The sequence below is a fragment of the Crinia signifera genome, chromosome 6 (assembly GCF_055691185.1).
Source record: "Crinia signifera chromosome 6, ASM5569118v1, whole genome shotgun sequence".
Lineage (NCBI taxonomy): Eukaryota > Metazoa > Chordata > Amphibia > Anura > Myobatrachidae > Crinia > Crinia signifera.
This window is the reverse complement of record NC_139222.1, coordinates 104,545,604-104,564,143: the sequence shown is the minus strand read 5'-3', so window position 1 is coordinate 104,564,143 and position 18,540 is coordinate 104,545,604. Positions and strand designations below refer to the sequence as shown.

Genomic DNA, 18,540 nt, shown 5'->3' with positions numbered 1-18,540 from the left:
GGGCTCCAACAGGGGAGATCCCGACTGTCGTAGCACCGGCAGTCTGTATTCCGATGTCGGGATCTACCCTGTCGGACCACCATACCACATCCATTTAATTAACATGTAATTAATATTACATAAATAATAAATTAGGGTTAGGCAGAATTTCATGGATATGCCCTTTGTTTCAGATGGTTGGCAGAATCCTTAGTTTTCTGCCAACCATGAGCCCTAAGGGAGAAACCAGAATTTCAATGGCTAGAAAATGTCCTAAAATGTTTGTCTTTCTCCGCCCCCTCTATTTATATTGTGCATCACCCACTATGAAGACCAGTGGCAAGCGTCATCAAATAAGGTGGAAAGAACAGCGCAAAGCAAAAACACACAAGACCTGTGGGTGAGGTTCCTGCACAGAAACATTTATTTTACAGTAGTGGTTCAGATAACTTAACATCCTTCTTGCTTTGTTTCACGTTAGGTAATATTCAAACATACATAATGACATGCTACAAAACAAAACATGATTTTTTTTCCTCTGCAAATGTTCAGAGGGACCTCAGTGTCACCCCGTCCCCATCCCCCAGATAACCAGACACACAGATGCGTGGGCACTGACGCTTGCAACGTTTTACTCCTGGCAGGCCATAGACAGCGGGAAAACTTACGGTCGTAGTGACTCAGTAACGGAAGCAGTAAAAAACATGGGTAAGGGAACATTCAATAGAGTACAGCAGAACAGTGCTGGATCTAATATCTGTTTGGCTTAAGAGAATTCTGCAAGTCTACACACATTGACGCTCCTCGCACATTTTAATAAATATACATTAAATCAGAGGCATATAGAAAGGTCTCTGATAACGAGAGAGAGAAAAAAAAAACCACTGAAAAACTAATGTGGAGGGGGGAAATCAGCATACGGTATCTGACCAAAGTCATTATTCTACAATGATATATATATTTTTGCTGACCCATCCTAATATATATACATGAAAGGGTTGATCAATAGAATCTTTTACTTGTGTGTTATAATAGTTACATCTAAGTCTTACAGCAATAAACCCAGATACTCTAAATGTATAAAGCACCTCCTGCATATATCTGGGGTACTACAGGAGGTCTTAATTGTCTTCCATTAGGATTACTGACAGTATTGTTAGTACAGAGAAAAGATGTTACACCTCGAGTATAACTAGTCTAAAAGTTAATGGCCATTTGAATGTAGCAGACATATAGAACACTAGTAAGCCCGCTCAAAGCAAATGCTTCGAAAGCTAGTCTACTAGCTTGTCATTGCCTCTGTGCATGTGTGAGACAAAGAGATGTAGTTCCATTCGCTGCCAACAGATGGCAGTGTTTCGGGAGACACACAGACACACATATATATATATATATATATATATATATATATATATATATATATATATATATATATATATATATAATAAGATTAGACTTAGATAATGTATGGCTCTCTTGGAGCTGTGGAACTACAATTTCCAGCATGCTCTAGGTTGCCCAGCTCAGGTTCCACAACTTGTTTAAGGAAAGGCAATGAGAGACAGCACATCTTTTGGGATTTTTGAACATAAAGTAAAAAGAATAACCACTTTTTGGACAGCAGCGCCACTTCGTGACAGACTTTCAAAACTCCAGCCTTAAACTTGCCAAAAACAATGAAGCGTTACATAAAATTGTCATTGACATAACTGACATAAATTCATAGACTCCTTGTTTTTCCAAACTGATATTAAACAGGACAGATACACTTTCAACAAAAATTCCCATATATATATCTACTCTAGAGAGGATGATAAACCTCTGCACTGGTAGGGCCTAATGACAATTGGTCACCCATTATGGACTACACACTGTGACTAATGCACAACACACACACATACATACATACATACTGTACGGGGCACACATGCTGCTCAGAGGCAATAGGACTCATGTACACAGGCGCTTTCCCACAACCCATTACATGTTCAGCCCGAGTTGTGTGCAAGCTTAAGCCGGCACTACAACAGGATCATTCTGTCATTCTGTATTGTGTGGTCATGTGAAGCCTACTGTTTCTATGTAAGCAGTGTTGGCCAATGACTACAGCTCACATTGAACATACCAATGGTGTGGGGAAAATACTAAAACCATTCCCAATGAGCCTAGTCGTCTCTTTATATGTGCATGGGCTCAGACACAAGGTAGCTTGGACTGCTCCCGTAATAGGGGCACTGGTCATTTCCCTGTATAAAAACAGGTTCAGGAGGTTTACAGTGGCTAGATGAGGCGCTCTGGTACAGTGTCATGATTACAAAGATTGGTACTTCATTTGGAGTACTAGGACCTTCGACAAGCCCCTGGGCTGACTGGGCACTCACGTATCTTTGGCATAGTGACAAATACACTCCCAGCACTACATACAGTGCAGTGTACACTAGTGACCCTATATACAGATAAATACAGCGCTGTAGAGTGCTACTGACCTTATATACAAATAAATATGGCACTGGCTACTTTGCCAGCAATATGCAGAGCTGAGTGTACAGTCACTGAACCAGGCCCGCTGCAATTTAGCAGCTAACAGCTGTGAAGACATGGAAGATCTTCGCTAACGGAACCTAACGAGTTACCAAGTAAAACCGATGCTGAGGAAATGTAGAGGACAACACTACCTCACTCTTAAAAAGGATAACTCCAATGCACACAGAACTAAAGATTCGGTTACTGGGTGGAATTCTAGAGGTTTAACAAGAACACATTTCCACCCGATCAGTGGTACACAGAGAGGGGAACTGTTCCCCCTTCTGCTAGTGGTATAGGAGCAACTTAATGACTGGAGTGTAGAGAGCCCCCCACTGGGTGCTGCAGTTATGGGCTGGCCTAGTCAGTATATTAGCATTCAGAAGGAAGCGCCAGCCTACGTTGGCTGATCAGTATGGGGCGGATCAATAGAACACACGTAATATTAGTTATTTCTGCTTAATTTCCCTAATTCTCATTTTGGATGACATTTGCTCTTCCTCACTACAGCCAGAGATAAAATAAAACAACCATATTTCAGGTTCAGCCTTGGGGTTTCAAAGATGATTTCATACACTGCTCAGAGTATTTAAAAGCTATTGGTAAAATAGAGGAAAAGTGATAAAGTAAAGTTACTGGGGTGCAGCACAGAAGTGCACTGTGTGTTATTAGAAATCGTAGACACTGCATACAGCACCAACTAGAGGAGGTAAAAGTACATTACAACTATATTTTATTAAAGTGCAGTTTCAGCGACTTAAGTGACTTATCACCCAGCAATGTTTATAAGATTTTTTTAATTTAGCTGAAAGTACTTTTTTTTTTTTTTTTTAAAGAAGTGAAACTTTCTCTAAGAAACGCTCTCAAAATGAAGTCACTTCTTTTGTCACGCAGTAAAGAACTGTTCCCAGAAATGCCAAGTAAGCAGCAGCTGAACCGTATTCCTCCATACAATGCGCCAGGAGCTAGCAGCAGATGAGGCAGCGTCCCTCGCATACAGCCAAACAGTCCTCTGCAAGCACACGGTCGCCACAAGCACACGCACTACAATGTGACACATTCATGATTAAAATTCTCCTTGAGGGGAGATAATCAGACAGAAGGGGAGAGAAAACAGAATAAATCACAAAAAAACAGGAAGTGATCCCAGACTACATGATCACTTGTTGCCTTTGTCACACTGATCCGGAACAGGACATACTTACTCCTCCTAAAAATGTTAGGAGAGAGCAACGGAGGGCTTGGTTCGGCACGCTCCATGACATAAGGTAACATGAAGGGAGAAAGAAGGGAGAAAGAAGGGAGGGGGTGCAGAAGTAACAGGTCCCCATACAAAAATATACCCATTAAAAACTAGACATAAACAAAATAAAAATAAATAAAAAATATTTGATCATGAAAGGAGGGAAGAGGATCATGTTGGGAGGGAGAGTGGTGAGCATGCGCCGTCTCCCCGGATGTTCAATCACCGCACTGAGGGGACGAGATAATAGCTGGTCAGATGTGGGGTCAGGGGCATGTTGTACACGGAGGGCTGTAGGATCAGATCAGTTCTCCCCCTCTTCTCTAATCCCAGTGACCTGGGGGTCCTGTACACACTCAGTTGAATGCATCAGTCTTGTAGCTGGCATGGGAGTCGCTGGTCAGTTGTGTGGTCTCAGTGGCTGAGCTAGGTTGTACCAACACTGGGATATCAGCAGTATCTGCAATGAAAGCATTACATTTAGTGTATAAGGGTCCAGGCAGACAACTGGAAGTACCCAAGCTGATGTGATACCAACCCTGCAAGCCTTTTCTATACAAAGAAACCCTTCATAAAATGAGCATTGGGTACTTGGCTGCACGTGGCCCCAGAAATGTTCCACCATTGATGTGGTGATATATGCTGTTAATGTTTTATGAGGGTATGATAATACATTTGTACTGCAATACTGCACCACCTTTGCTGTTCTTCCAGCTGCTGTTGAGAATGACTATCAGAAGACCTTTAATAGTGCATTTGAGTACGTCACATTACACAATACATTCCACCCCACCAGAGTAAATTCTTCCTGTTCCAGGAACTACATTTAAGAGTAAGAGACCTACACATTGTCTGTATTCCCACAACTGTGGGGTGTGTGTGTGGACTAGATCTCGTGGTTGCACCATTGTGGGACAGTATTATACTTGGAGGAGGAAATATTTTGTGGGCCACCCAGCCCATGGATTTATTAGGAACTAGTGACATTGGGGAAGGATGCACATACTGCCTCATGTCTCAGGAACCTTCGGGTTTTAGGACGAATAGGCTGAATATTGAACACAAGCCAAGTATAAACAACTACCACCTCCAGCACAGAGGCTTAGGGCTTTGTGGTTAGTATCACTACCTCACCACACTGAGGTCAGCAATACAATTCCTGATATTGGTCTGTTAATAGGTCAATTTGCTTCTCACATAAATGAACCCTGGGGTATGTGTGCATACATGTACGTGTGATAGGGGATATAGATTGCAAGCGCCACTGGGGCTGAGACTGATGTGAATGACTGAATAGCCTCTATAAAATGCTGTGTTATATTTCTGCTACATAAATAACTTAATGAATAAATGAATGTGATTCATATAACTTGCAATGTCCCTTAATAGACTAAGGTTGGTTTATTTGCCTATACTGAAATAATACACAAAAGAATGAACAGACACGTGACTAGGGCACACTACATAAAATGTGTTGTGTATACAAAAATAAATATAGACACACGTAGACTCATGTGTGCGTACACAGAATTTGCATGGATGTTCTATTTGAATGTGCTGTAATCAGGCATCAGACTCTCCATGCCTGCAGCTGCCCGTTGGTTTCACTGCTATAGGAATATTGTTTCATCTTGCTGGTCTGCGGAAAGACAAAGAGGGCAGGTGGAGGCATGGACAGAGAATGTTTGTAGATGTACTCTATGTAGACATAAGTAATTGTAAACCCCCCACACGTGAAATGGTGTGCTCCTGCTGAAGATGTGTTTGTAAAGGTATAACACTTTCAGATGCCATGGGGCCATTTCAGCTGATTTCACAGAAAATCTGATAACCCAGATGGACTGGCCAGCTCAGAGTCCAGAGCTTAACCCCATTGTGAACCTCTGGGATGAAGTGGTGCATACTTCACTGTTACAGTAATACCCCTTTCACACCAGCCAAAATTCCCAGTTTGGCCCCAGGAACAACCCACCACTAGCACTGGTGTGAAAGGTTCTCGGGACAAATTCCAGGAAAAATCTGTTCCTGCGACCAGCCCGGGTTACTGGCTGGTGTGAAAGCTACTGTCCTGGGCAGTGGGGATCCGGGCAGCAGCGGCTGGGAGCTTGTAGCGCTATTTGCCGGGCGGCGGGGTGGGAAGCGCTGCTGAATTTGAAAACATATTGAAAAGACTGTCCAGACATGCTCAGCCAATCAGCATCTGGCCAGTCTTTTAAAAATCACAAACAAGACTTATAACTCCAAACAGCGCCAGTGGATGGATGTGATCGTATACAGACAGTAAGTGTAGAGGTGATAGAGAATATAAAATTATACTTCCATAATATCATATGAACTTCCGTCTTATATTCACATCCAGTTTACAGCATTCCCCTGCTGGGTGAAATACTCTGGTGCATGTAAAAATGTTTTTAAATTCAGCAGCGCTTCCCACCCCGCCGCCCGGCAAATAGCACTACAAGCTCCCAGCCGCCGCTACCCAGACCCGCTGCTGCACATAGGCGCCCTCCCAGCGCGGTCTCTCCACCCTCACACTAGAAAATGCAGGGACTAGGCTGGTGTGAAACCCAGGAATGCCCCTGCTTGATTCCTGGGCTGTATTTCTGGGTAAGTCCCTGCATTTTGTGGTGTGAAAGGTGTATTAGTCACTGTACCTATGGCAGAATGGCACAGCTTACCCCCTGCTGTTGTCCAGGACCTTGTGGACAGTTTGCCAAGAAGGGTGTCTGCAGTAATCACTGCACATGGTGGACCTACACAGTACTGGCCTCAATTTTTACATCTTTGATGTATTTCCTGTCAGTGTCCAATCACTTTTGTCTACACAGTGTAACATGTATGAAGTGGGGGAGGGGAGAGAAGGTAGGAATGTTTCCAACAACAGGGGTATGTATTTGTATTCCTGATGGAATGATAGAGGGTATCAAACCACAGAGCTCATTTTAAATAATATCCCTCACCCCTTTCATCAGATTGCAGCTGTGCCTCCAGGTCCTCAGGGGATACGTAGAAATCTGTCTCCTCCCCTTCGTGGGGTCGCGGTTTACACTTCCCGCAGCAGCAATTACAGCAACAGCAGAGACAACAGCAGCAGTAACATCCAGTGATCAGTCCACAAAACATAAACAGCGCCTGGGGAAAGGGATAGCCAGAGTTACACAAAGCACTCAAATGTACACACTCTATTGAGAATATTAACAGACAGAACGGGGGTCATAAATACATACTGGACCCCATTACAGTTACATTCGCAACTACAATCACTAACCTTTGAAATCAAACCTATGAAAACCCTGCTCCCTAAATCTTGAGGAGAGTAGATAAAGGGGTTACAGTATGTAGGAATTTTTCACTAACGTCCTTGATGGGATACTGGGAATGGTCTTAAGACATTGGGTATTAGAGGGTATCCGCAGGAGACAGGCACATCTATAACTTTGAAGCTGGGTGTGCTGGCTCCTCCCCTCTGATTCCCCACCCAGGAACCAGTTTAGAAAAATGTGCCCTCAGGAGAGGATGCACACTGCTGGAGCTCCAGAGAGTTTGTCTTCAGTTTATTTTCTTTTATTATTTTGGGGTTACTGTGTTGGACTTCACAGTATCCCTGCTTCGAGGGAGTCAGTTGAGGAGGGTTCAGCTGCAGGCCTCTTAAGGTACCGAGCTGTCCCTGCTGCAGGACCACTGTCCTGAGAGGGTGTTTGTACTCACGGGCATTGCGCTGCAGTGATACTCACCCCCAGCATGCCGCACACTCCTGACACAGTCCGAAGACGTCTGTGGTGAGTAGAAACCGGGGTCCCCACAGTGGGGTACCCCGGCTCATTGTGCGGCAAGATGGCGGCGGCGGCAGACGCGGTACCCTGCACAGGGGCTGCGCAGACCCCCTGTCACAAACTGGCTGCGGGTGACAGTCCCTGGGCTACCAGGGCAGATCCCACTATAAAACGCTGTTCAGTGTGAGGGCGCCATTAAAACTGACAGCCAGCGCCAGTATAAAGATCAGTGAAGCCCCTGCGCCATCACAGGGGGGCGGGGCTTCAGCGGAGCGAGGCCAGAGCTCTGAGCGCGCATACACTACTTCCTGCTTCTCCCTGGGCGCCATTACTGTCTCCAGATACACTCCTCAGCGGTGAGGTGTTGGACAGAGGAAATCTGCAGAAAACAGCAAGTGTATTTAGCGCTAAGATCGCTTAATTGAACACACTGTTCTGTGTTTATGCGTGTTACCAACTCCTAAATAGGAGTTAAGGTTGTACAGGGTGTGCTGGTCTCCTCAGTGTAATCTGAGCGCTCCCCCACGTGCTTGTTAAGCTACACACTTCCAGTGATAGCGCTCACACATATATAGCTGCTATACACTGCACACTGAATATATATATATTTATTTCATTGTGATTGTGGTGTGTTTGTGGAAGAAAGGTTACTTATTCCTTCAACATGGTGAGGAAGTTAACCTGTCTCATTTGCAGCAGCAAGTTTGTGCCTAAATCCACCTCACAGATTACTTGTGAGGAATGCATGTCCACTCAAACGAGTGGGACAGGGGGTTCATCCCAGATTACTCCTCAATCAGACTCACAGGAGCCTGAATGGGCGGCAGGCATAAAAACCATGCTGCAGGCAGTGTCAACACAATTGGCTGCAAATACAATGCAGACCAAACAGGTGCAGCAGGACTTAACAGTTTTAGCCACACGGGTGGATAATATAAGCACCACCACGGGCCAGTCACGGAAGCGTGCTGCGACCGCCATGTTGCCTGATTCAGATGATGATCTGCAGGCGGGTGACGACACAGATGATAATGTGGACGACGGGGCTCTGATCCCTGATTCACAGTCATCTCTTAGAGGCCCAGAACCTCTTATTACAGCAATAAGAGAAGTGTTAGACCTTCCTTTAGCAGACATGCAGGAAGGTGACCCGTTCTTTGGGTCCCAAAGGAAACAGCAAATTGTTTATCCTGAACAAGTTGACCTGGATGAGACGTTTAAGGAGGCTTGGAAACAACCTGAAAAGCGTTTCCAACTGTCTAAAAGGTTTAAGTCCAATTTTCCCTTTGATCCCGCCACTAGAGCGGTGTGGGAAGAGCCTTCGGTTGTGGATGCATCAGTGTCCAGACTGTCCAAGAAGGTGGTTCTCCCCGTCCCAGGGGCAGCAACACTCAAGGATAGTACAGACAAAAAACTGGATACTACCCTTAAGTCCATGTACACTGCGAGTGGGGCGTCTCAGAGACCTGTCCTCGCCAGTTGTTGGATGGCTAAGTCCATTTATACATGGGCTTCTCAAATCCAGGAAGGCATGCTGGCCGATATGTCAATGGCGCAGGTCGGAGAGAGACTTCGCCATATCCAGGATACTGCAAAGATCCTGTGTGACACACAGAAGGAGCTTGGAGCTATAAATGCTCGCTCTTCCGCAATGGCGGTTTCAGGCCGCAGGGCCCTCTGGTTAAGACAGTGGGTAGCTGATCCAGAGTCCAAACGTAGCGTGGAAAGTTTGCCTTTTAAGGGAGAAAAGTTATTTGGTAGCGAACTTGACGACCTTATATCCAAGGCTACAGCCGGCAAGTCGACTTTTCTGCCGACGGCTTCCACCCACGCTAAACGTCCCTTTCAGGGCCATACGTCCCAGTCCTTTCAGGCTTCTCAGTCCTTTCGGCCTTCCAGGCCCAGGCAGAGGGCGAGAGGCTCCAGCTCGGCCACCAGAGGGGGCCGTGGCAGGTTCAGGAAGCCCGCCAGCACAGGATCTCAGGATCGTGCCGCTAATGCCTCCGCCTCTAAGCCGGCAGCATGACTCGGGTTCCGACCCTGGAGTCACTTGCGAGGTGGGGGGTCGCCTGTCAGCTTTCAGCCAAGTATGGTCAGTCTCTCACCTGGATTCCTGGGTGAGGGATCTTATTACCAAAGGCTACAGGTTGGAATTCGAGAAGCCTCCCCCTCACAGGTTCTTCAAATCAGGTCTGCCGGCTCTACAAGCAGACCGAGTGAACCTGCAGCAGGCAATACAACGCCTGCTGACGTCACAGGTAATCACACCTGTCCCATTGCAGGAACAAGGAAGGGGTTACTACTCCAATCTGTTCCTCGTACCGAAGCCGGACGGCTCGGTGCGCCCCATTTTAAACTTAAAGTCACTAAACCCTTTTTTAAGGGTTTACAAATTCAAGATGGAGTCCCTCCGGGCAGTAATAGCAACCCTGGAGGAGGGAGAGTTCTTAGCATCGCTGGATGTAAAGGACGCCTACCTCCACATACCAATTTGGGGTCCACATCAGGCTTTCCTGAGGTTTGCGCTGAAAGATCTGCACTTTCAATTCAGAGCGCTGCCATTCGGCCTGTCATCAGCGCCGCGTGTGTTCACGAAGGTGATGGCAGAAATGATGGTACTGCTCAGGAGGTCGGGTGTCAACATTATCCCTTACCTGGACGACTTGCTGATCAAAGCAAGGTCAGAACAGGTCCTGCTGCAGGATATAGCAAAGACCAGGCAGATTTTATCCGAGCATGGGTGGATCCTAAATATCCCCAAGTCCTCCCTGACGCCATCACGTCGTATCCTCTTTCTAGGAATGTTCCTGGATACAGAGTTGAAAAGGATTTTCCTCCCTCGGGAGAAGATGGAAGCCATACAATCCCTAGTGATGGTGATTTTGGCAAAGCCTCAGGTGTCGGTTCACCAATGCATCCAGCTATTGGGCAGGATGGTGGCCACATTCGAGGCCATTCAGTTCGGACGTTTTCACACCAGGGTGTTCCAACTGGATCTGTTGGCAAAATGGTCGGGCTCTCATCTCCTGATGTACAAGAGGATTTCTCTGTCGCATCAGTCCCGGCAGTCCCTTCTATGGTGGACTCAGGAGTCGAACCTGCTTGCAGGTCGGAGATTTGGCATCCAGGATTGGGTGCGACTCACGACAGATGCGAGCCTGCAGGGATGGGGTGCTGTGACCATGGACAGAACCTTTCAAGGTCAGTGGACTCGGTGGGAAGCGAGACTCCACATCAATATCCTGGAGCTGAGAGCTGTATACTATGCAGTGTTACAAGCCCAGGATCTCCTCCAAGGTCGGGCGCTCCAGATACAGTCCGACAATGCCACAACTGTGGCCTACATAAATCGCCAGGGAGGCACAAAAAGCAGGACTTGCATGAAAGAAGCTTCCAAGATCCTGACCTGGGCGGAAACGTACGTGGTGGCTCTGTCGGCCATCTTTATCCCGGGTGTGGACAATTGGGAGGCGGACTTCCTAAGTCGTCACGCCCTCCACCCCGGGGAATGGAGCCTGAATTCACAGGTGTTTGCAGCAATTGTGGACCGTTGGGGCCAGCCATCGATAGATCTGATGGCATCCCGGTTAAACCACAAGGTCCCCATGTATTGCACAAGGACCAGGGATCCCTGCGCAGTGGCAATAGACGCCCTGACAATTCCATGGGTGTTTCCTTTGGTGTATCTGTTTCCACCCATACCGCTTCTGACAAGAGTTCTAAAAAGGGTTCGAAGTCAGGGAGTGGAAGCCATTCTGGTGGCTCCGGACTGGCCAAGAAGGGCTTGGTTCTCGGATCTACAGAGCCTGCTGATCGAGGATCCTTGGCCCCTGCCTCTAAGGAGAGATCTACTCTCACAAGGCCCTTGCGTCTTCCAAGATTTAGGGCGGCTACGTTTGTCGGCGTGGAGGCTGAGCGGAAAATCTTAGCTCAGAAGGGTCTGCATTCATCAGTTATCACCACGATGATTCAGGCCAGAAAGCCGGTAACAAACACCCACTACTACAAGATCTGGAGGAAGTACGTGGGTTGGTGCGAGGAGCTGAAGGTCCCCCCAGCGAAGTTTAACCTAAACAGGTTATTGTGCTTCTTACAAGCGGGATTGGATTTGGGTCTCCGTCTGGGCTCACTAAAGGTCCAGATCTCGGCCCTGTCCATATTCTTCCAAAAGAAGTTGGCTACCATCCCGGAAGTACAAACATTCCTTCAGGGAGTGCTTCACATCCAGCCTCCCTTTGTACCTCCTACACCTCCTTGGAGTTTGGATGTTGTTCTTAATTTTCTTCAATCCTCCTGGTTTGAACCGTTGGAGTCGATAGAATTGCGGTATATCACCTGGAAGGCGGTGGTCCTTTTGGCCCTAGCCTCGGCTAGAAGAGTGTCCGAATTGGGAGCTCTCTCCTGTAAGAGCCCCTATCTAATCTTTCACTCAGACAGAGCGGAGTTGAGAACTAACCCGCGATTTCTTCCTAAGGTGATCTCTTCCTTTCACCTTAATCAGCCAATTGTAGTCCCGTCTGCATCTAGTTCACCGGATATTCCGGTATCCCTGGATGTTGTGCGTGTCTTGCGTGTGTATGTCCAGAGGACGTCAAGAATCAGGAAGACGGATTGTCTATTCATTCTGTATGACGCACAAAAGAAAGGACACCCTGCATCTAAGCAATCCATTGCTAGATGGATTAGGACCACAATCCAGCAAGCCTATGTGACGGCAGGCATGCCGACACCTCCGGTTTTAAAGGCTCATTCCACCAGATCGGTGGGCGCATCCTGGGCGGCTGCTCGGGGTGTGTCAGCTCTGCAGCTCTGTAGAGCTGCTACATGGTCGGGGCAACACACCTTTGTAAAATTTTACAAGTTTGATGCCTTAGCCAAAGAAGATACCCAGTTTGGGCAGGCAGTACTGCAGCAGTCTCCGCACGTACCCTCCCGTTCTGGAAGCTTTGGGACATCCCCAATGTCTTAAGACCATTCCCAGTATCCCATCAAGGACGTTAGTGAAAATAGGAATTTAATACCTACCGGTAATTCCTTTTCACGTAGTCCTTATGGGATACTGGGCGCCCGCCCTGTGCGGGGGTCTGGCTGCAGCTTTATTCTGCTTATAAAGTTCAGAAGTTAACCTAGGGTCTTCTGGTTCTAAGGTCTAGTTCAGTGACCTTGTTAAAGAAAATCCATCCAGTTGGTGGTATTATAGTTGTTTTTTATTTTGTATGAATGCGGGTGTGCTGGCATAAATCTCACCACACTATTCACACTTATGTTTACATAGGTGACACAAGTTATTCCTCTCATATGTACATTCTCCTTCGGGCACAGTTTTTCATTAACTGGTTCCTGGGTGGGGAATCAGAGGGGAGGAGCCAGCACACCCAGCTTCAAAGTTATAGATGTGCCTGTCTCCTGCGGATACCCTCTAATACCCAATGTCTTAAGACCATTCCCAGTATCCCATAAGGACTACGTGAAAAGGAATTACCGGTAGGTATTAAATTCCTATTTTCGAGTAGTTTTTTTTATAATGTATGGTGTTAAATGTTAGTAGTCTATTTACTGAAATACATAGATATTATATATATGGGTAAAAGTAACGCGTCCTATTCTTAAGTTCTAATCATTTTCTTTAACTGTAAAGATCCGTTTCTTCTAAAGCTGGGTACAGACTAAACGATATGTTGTCCGATCCAGCCGATATTAGGAACATTGTGTACCAACGTGTCACCAGCACCATCTTCAGTCGGCCCTGAATGCCGACTTCATCGGCAAGTGTGTATATCCTCCACGATGCCGATTCCCTTGCCGTGTCCCATCACCACAATGTTGCTCGGTACATACATCACCTAATGTGTACCCAGCTTAAAAGTAACTTCTTCATGTCCATAGCAACAGAGTCGAAGACGACAGATAACTGTTATATTGGCATAAATACAAGGGAGAGGAAACTGCAGCTGGACAGGCTGATAAAAGGTCAAATGGATCAGTAATGTACTGCTACTGCTCTTACCTAGTAATGTCATGGTTACTGAGAGCATGATCACATCTTAGTAAGCTTTATAGCAGGGATTTGGGAGGAGATAAAGGGAAGAGGCAGCCGTACCGAATAGTAAGGTATTACTAAGTACCGTCTAAATAAATGAAATCCTTAAGGATTTTTATACAGTTATCAGTATACATAAATTAGACAGGTATAAACTAAAAGTAATAATAAAAGAATACAGAATATTAAACACTAACTACAACACACTACGCTATACATAGGGAAATAAGGCTACACAGAATCTATGTGGAAGGTCAGGCTTAACACTCTTGAAATAGGGGGAGAGACTTGGTAAGAAATGTCAGGGTTTTTTTAAAGTGTAAATGATTGCTGCTTTAAAAAACCTGGATATTTCTTACCAAATCTCTCCCTTTCTGATTTGCTTATCGTATTACATTTCACCCAAAGTATCAGCCAATCATCTCCTGCCATTTCACATGCAGTGTCTGAAAAATGAACAGGAGCGGATTAGTTGGTACTTTCTTCTCACTCCAAGGATTAGAATATAGACCCAAGTGTCAGATTGCAGTGGGATACAGATAACACAGGGCCACTACAGGAAATAGAAATTCTGATTCTGTTGCTGTATCCTTTCCAAGAGACATTCTACAGATCATACTCCATGCCACTGCTATTTACAGATCAGTATTTTGAGGAACAACCAAGTCGATATGATGTTGGGATTAAATTGGGTAACATCATGTACCTGGCAATTATTTTACTCCATGCATACAACAAGTTTAAATCCCAACATGGGGGGGGTTGGAGTCACCAAGAAAGCGGGAGTACACATTGAGCATAGACGCTACCCGTTTTGTATTAAGGTATCGCTCAGGAGAGCCCTTACTCACCTTTGCCCACCAGCTGGACAGAACAAAGTATGTGTTAACATTCTCCTCCCCGAATTGCTCCGCCACATAGAGGCCGAGTGACCCGTACTTGTCGTAGATGTTTCTCTTTGTGGCATCTGTCAGGATACCATGTGCGTTATTGATCTCTTTGAATTTCTCAGACGCCTCTGGATTATCTGGGTTCTTATCTGGGTGGTATTTCAATGCTAGCTTCCTGTAACATGCAACAAACAATATACTTATGAAATCACAGCTGGCCAGAAAGCAAGCAGCAAGAGAAATGTTTTGTATGCACTAAGGGGGATATTCAATCTGGTATCACGACTGTCGGGCTACATCCCGTTCTCAGCCGGCTTGATGTCAGCACCGCAGGCGTGATTCAAAGTCCTGCCTGCCGAGCACCAAAAAGGTCAACCTGTGGCCGGGAGCTCGATAATTCCCAGCCATTCTCGGCAGAACAGGCCCGACCGCTTGAGTGTCGGGCCCGTTCTGCCCAGATTCCTGTTCAATGCGGTTGGGGAAGAAAAATTTATACCCCCCTAAATGTCTTCTCAGCTATTCAACAGAGGAGTAATAGGTGCTGAGGGCTTAGGTTAGCTCCAACTCACCGGTAACATCTTTTAATATCATCTGATGTAGCATTCTTGTCCAGTCCTAGGACATGATAAAGGGATTCCCCAGAGGTGGAGAGAGAACGTTGCCGCTGATCCGCCATCTTATTTCACTGAAATGGGAAGAGGGTCTAATGTAAAATCTGAAATACAGTTTTCACATGGAGAAGAAAAGCATACAAATAAAAGCCTTTGGACATAAGCTATCCGCCAATGTGTAAAATTGTTAACATTTTTTTGGCAGCTATTTTACGGTTTAAACAAGTGGTGTAAAACTGGTCCTCAAGGCCTACCAACAGTTCATAAAATATCTAGAAAATATGTCAGGAATGAATGTAGCATGTTTGCAAATGTGATAGGTGATTTAGGTCACGTGACAGTTCGTAATGACTACAGCTGTGCACCAGCTAGGTGATTTGGGTCACGTGACAGTTGGTAATGACTACAGCTGTGCACCAGCTAGGTGATTTGGGTCACGTGACAGTTGGTAATGACTACAGCTGTGCACCAGCTAGGTGATTTGGGTCACGTGACAGTTGGTAATGACTACAGCTGTGCACGAGCTAGGCGATTTGGGTCACGTGACAGTTGGTAATGACTACAGCTGTGCACCAGCTAGGTGATTTGGGTCACGTGACAGTTGGTAATGACTACAGCTGTGCACGAGCTAGGCGATTTGGGTCACGTGACAGTTGGTAATGACTACAGCTGTGCACCAGCTAGGTGATTTGGGTCACGTGACAGTTGGTAATGACTACAGCTGTGCACGAGCTAGGCGATTTGAAAAACGTGGACCGTTTATAGATCTCGAGGACCGAACAAATATTTTAGTAATGCAGTCTACTAATTTTCTGGAAACTAGAGATAGCAATGATAATTTATCACAAAACTAATATTATGCAAAACAGTGAACGGATAGGCTAAGTTGCTATAAACATTGGTTCATCCCACAAAATATATTCCTATATATAGTATAGATGACTCAAATAAATGTAACCTATAGTTTTTTTTGTTTTTTTTTTCACAACCAGCAACAAAGAAGTGAGACTGTGGAAATGTACCATCGGCTCGCAAATGATCAGCAATATGGCCATGCAATTATTATTGTAGTGAACAGTGTAACATCTCATTCTGTAGGTGAAGACAGATGCAGTGTTGGGTCTCTTATTCTGTATCCTGGATACAGTTCTTGGTATGTGGTCATAAGCTGTATGCAAAGAAAATGGCAAAAATATGCAATCCTCTATAATTAAGCACAACAACATTGTAATGCAGGGATGATCAAGATAGACTTGCGAAACCACATATATGTTCCTATAACCATCAACAGGGCCACACACACACACACACACACACACACACTCTTAATCTCAGAAATCGCTCAACATATATTTCAGTAATAACATAAGGTAGGAAGGCTGGAAAAGAAACAGCACAATTCTGAAGGGAGGTTTACACAGTCAACCTGCTGCACTTGTTTTATATTGCGCGATCTGCTCATGAGTGTATTGAACCAAAACAAGACAACACTGGTGTATGGCAGGGCCTGCCTAAATTTTCATTACTTTGAAGGAAGGAAGCAGAAATCACATGTTAAAATGCATTCCCTGCAACATATGACCTGTGGGGATTTACCAGCTATTGCAGCTCTTAGCAGAGCCAGGGCCACAGATGAAGCATGTCAGGCCCTAAATCAGATAATAGGTGATAGCAATAATGCTGGTGCAGACAAGCAGGAAGGGGCTGTATATCCGCCTCATCTCAATCGACATGCAAGCGGTATAAGTGTACTTCGTCCCCTCGCATGAATGGCTGCGCTCACCATGCTTCCAGCACTATTATAATCTAACTCTATGCCCACTTGGACGGTGAAGTAAGACCAAGTGCGTCTCAGCGGAAAAAGCATGAAAAACTGAAGCTGACTTTTGGACATTGACATTTTAAATGTGGGCACACTACATGTGGGCACTTTGACTGTCTGCCAGTGGTTGTCAGTATTTTGGTTGTCAGTAAATTGAAGGTATTCCTCTCCATCAATGTGTTATACTGTAATGCAGGCATCCCCAACCTCGGTCCTCGGGACACAACAGTAGTTCAGGTTTTAGTTATAGCCATGCTTGATCACAGGTGACTTAATTAGTACCCCTGCTATTTTTATTTAACCATCTCTGCTAAAGGCTGGATATCACTAAAACACGCACACCATAATACACGTTTCACATCGCAAAAATTACCCGGGTCCGACTTGCGGTGTGAAAGGGCCTTCTGAAAATACCCGGGTCCAGCAACCAGGCATTCCAATCCGAGTTAAAACAAGTGTTGATCCCAGGTCGCTGTGCATTGAGAACGGGTGGCCCTGCCCCGTTCACATTATAGGGAGGAGGCAGCGTCAGCTCCAATCACTGCCTCCTCCCCGCCACCACTTTGCCCCAATGATATCAGCAACCTGGCATATTGCCGGGTTGCTGTGGGGGTTCTTGCATCGCAAAAGCCAGGTCGCTCCCAGGTTGGACCAGTGTCCGAATCCCGGGTGTGACCCAGCATTTGCGATGAGAAAGGGTATTAGTGGGCCCTGAGCACCGAGATTGGGAATGTAATGGTTGAAAGATACAGGTCCAGCACATTTGCCTGCTCTCCATATGAATGTGGCGACAGCAAAGAAGGAAACAGAAATTAACTACACAGGACACATAGCTGTGCCTGGTTACAGTAGGTAATAATACCTCTATTCCAATACATCTAAGAAAAAAAAAAAAAAAAAAATCTAGTGTTGACACTCACTTGTGAAAGGAGATATTACTATCTATATCATGGAAAAAGTGACTGTCCTGTGTCATGCGAATTATTACCTCAAAAAAACACAACCCATGCTGTCAGAGAACCGTACACAATACCTAAGCAATTATCCTGCAGCTGTTTAATCATCAGTGTGAGTGGAAATGAGAAGCAGCTTATTCTTCTAGAAAGCCCCACCCTCAGGTGATGTGTTCATTATATTCTGCGGAGTGAAGCAGTCACCTCATTCATGTTATGCAGAGATTCCCAATAACCCTGCTACAATGAATACTGGATACCACCACAAACGCACTTCACATTAAACCCCTGCGTGTGTTCCCGGAGGAAGTACAGAAACTAAAGACCTAAAGCTTCTCCACAAATGTTCCCTGGGAAGTTGACCTGGTCATCACAGCAACCTTGAGCTTAAAATGTTTAGGAAAATACACACAATACCCACAATGTGAAATAATTCCTAGATGATGACCCGCAATATTTTTTTTCTCACAACATTTAAAAATTAAAATAGTCTTAAAGTATTTGTTAGTGCTACTGGTACATTTAGCAGCTTACTACACACAATCACCCTTTTCCCTTGGCCTACTACTCAGCTCATTCCTACTTTTTGTCCTAGGATTTATGCTCACACAGTGGTGTAGCCTCCTCTCTTCTTCCCCATTTATTGAGACAACATTGAGGAAGATCATTTCAATTATACAGAACTGTCTCCGACAGGACTCAAGCC

At 45.5% G+C, this 18,540-nt stretch overlaps 1 protein-coding gene across 2 annotated transcripts in view; it reads right to left on the bottom strand.

Moving 5' to 3' along the window:
- Positions 1 to 380: 380 nt before the first annotated feature.
- Positions 381 to 18,540, bottom strand: part of DNAJC5 (DnaJ heat shock protein family (Hsp40) member C5) — a 43,130-nt gene continuing 24,970 nt past the window's right edge. For both annotated transcript variants that reach the window (XM_083146708.1, XM_083146709.1), the window contains exons 2-5: positions 15,018 to 15,133; positions 14,410 to 14,623; positions 6,706 to 6,877; positions 381 to 4,205 (exon numbers count right to left, since the gene is read on the bottom strand). In XM_083146708.1, the coding sequence (XP_083002834.1) occupies positions 4,102 to 4,205; positions 6,706 to 6,877; positions 14,410 to 14,623; positions 15,018 to 15,124 (597 nt within the window). In that variant the 5' untranslated portion in view covers positions 15,125 to 15,133 and the 3' untranslated portion in view covers positions 381 to 4,101. The remainder of the gene's footprint in view (positions 4,206 to 6,705; positions 6,878 to 14,409; positions 14,624 to 15,017; positions 15,134 to 18,540) is intronic.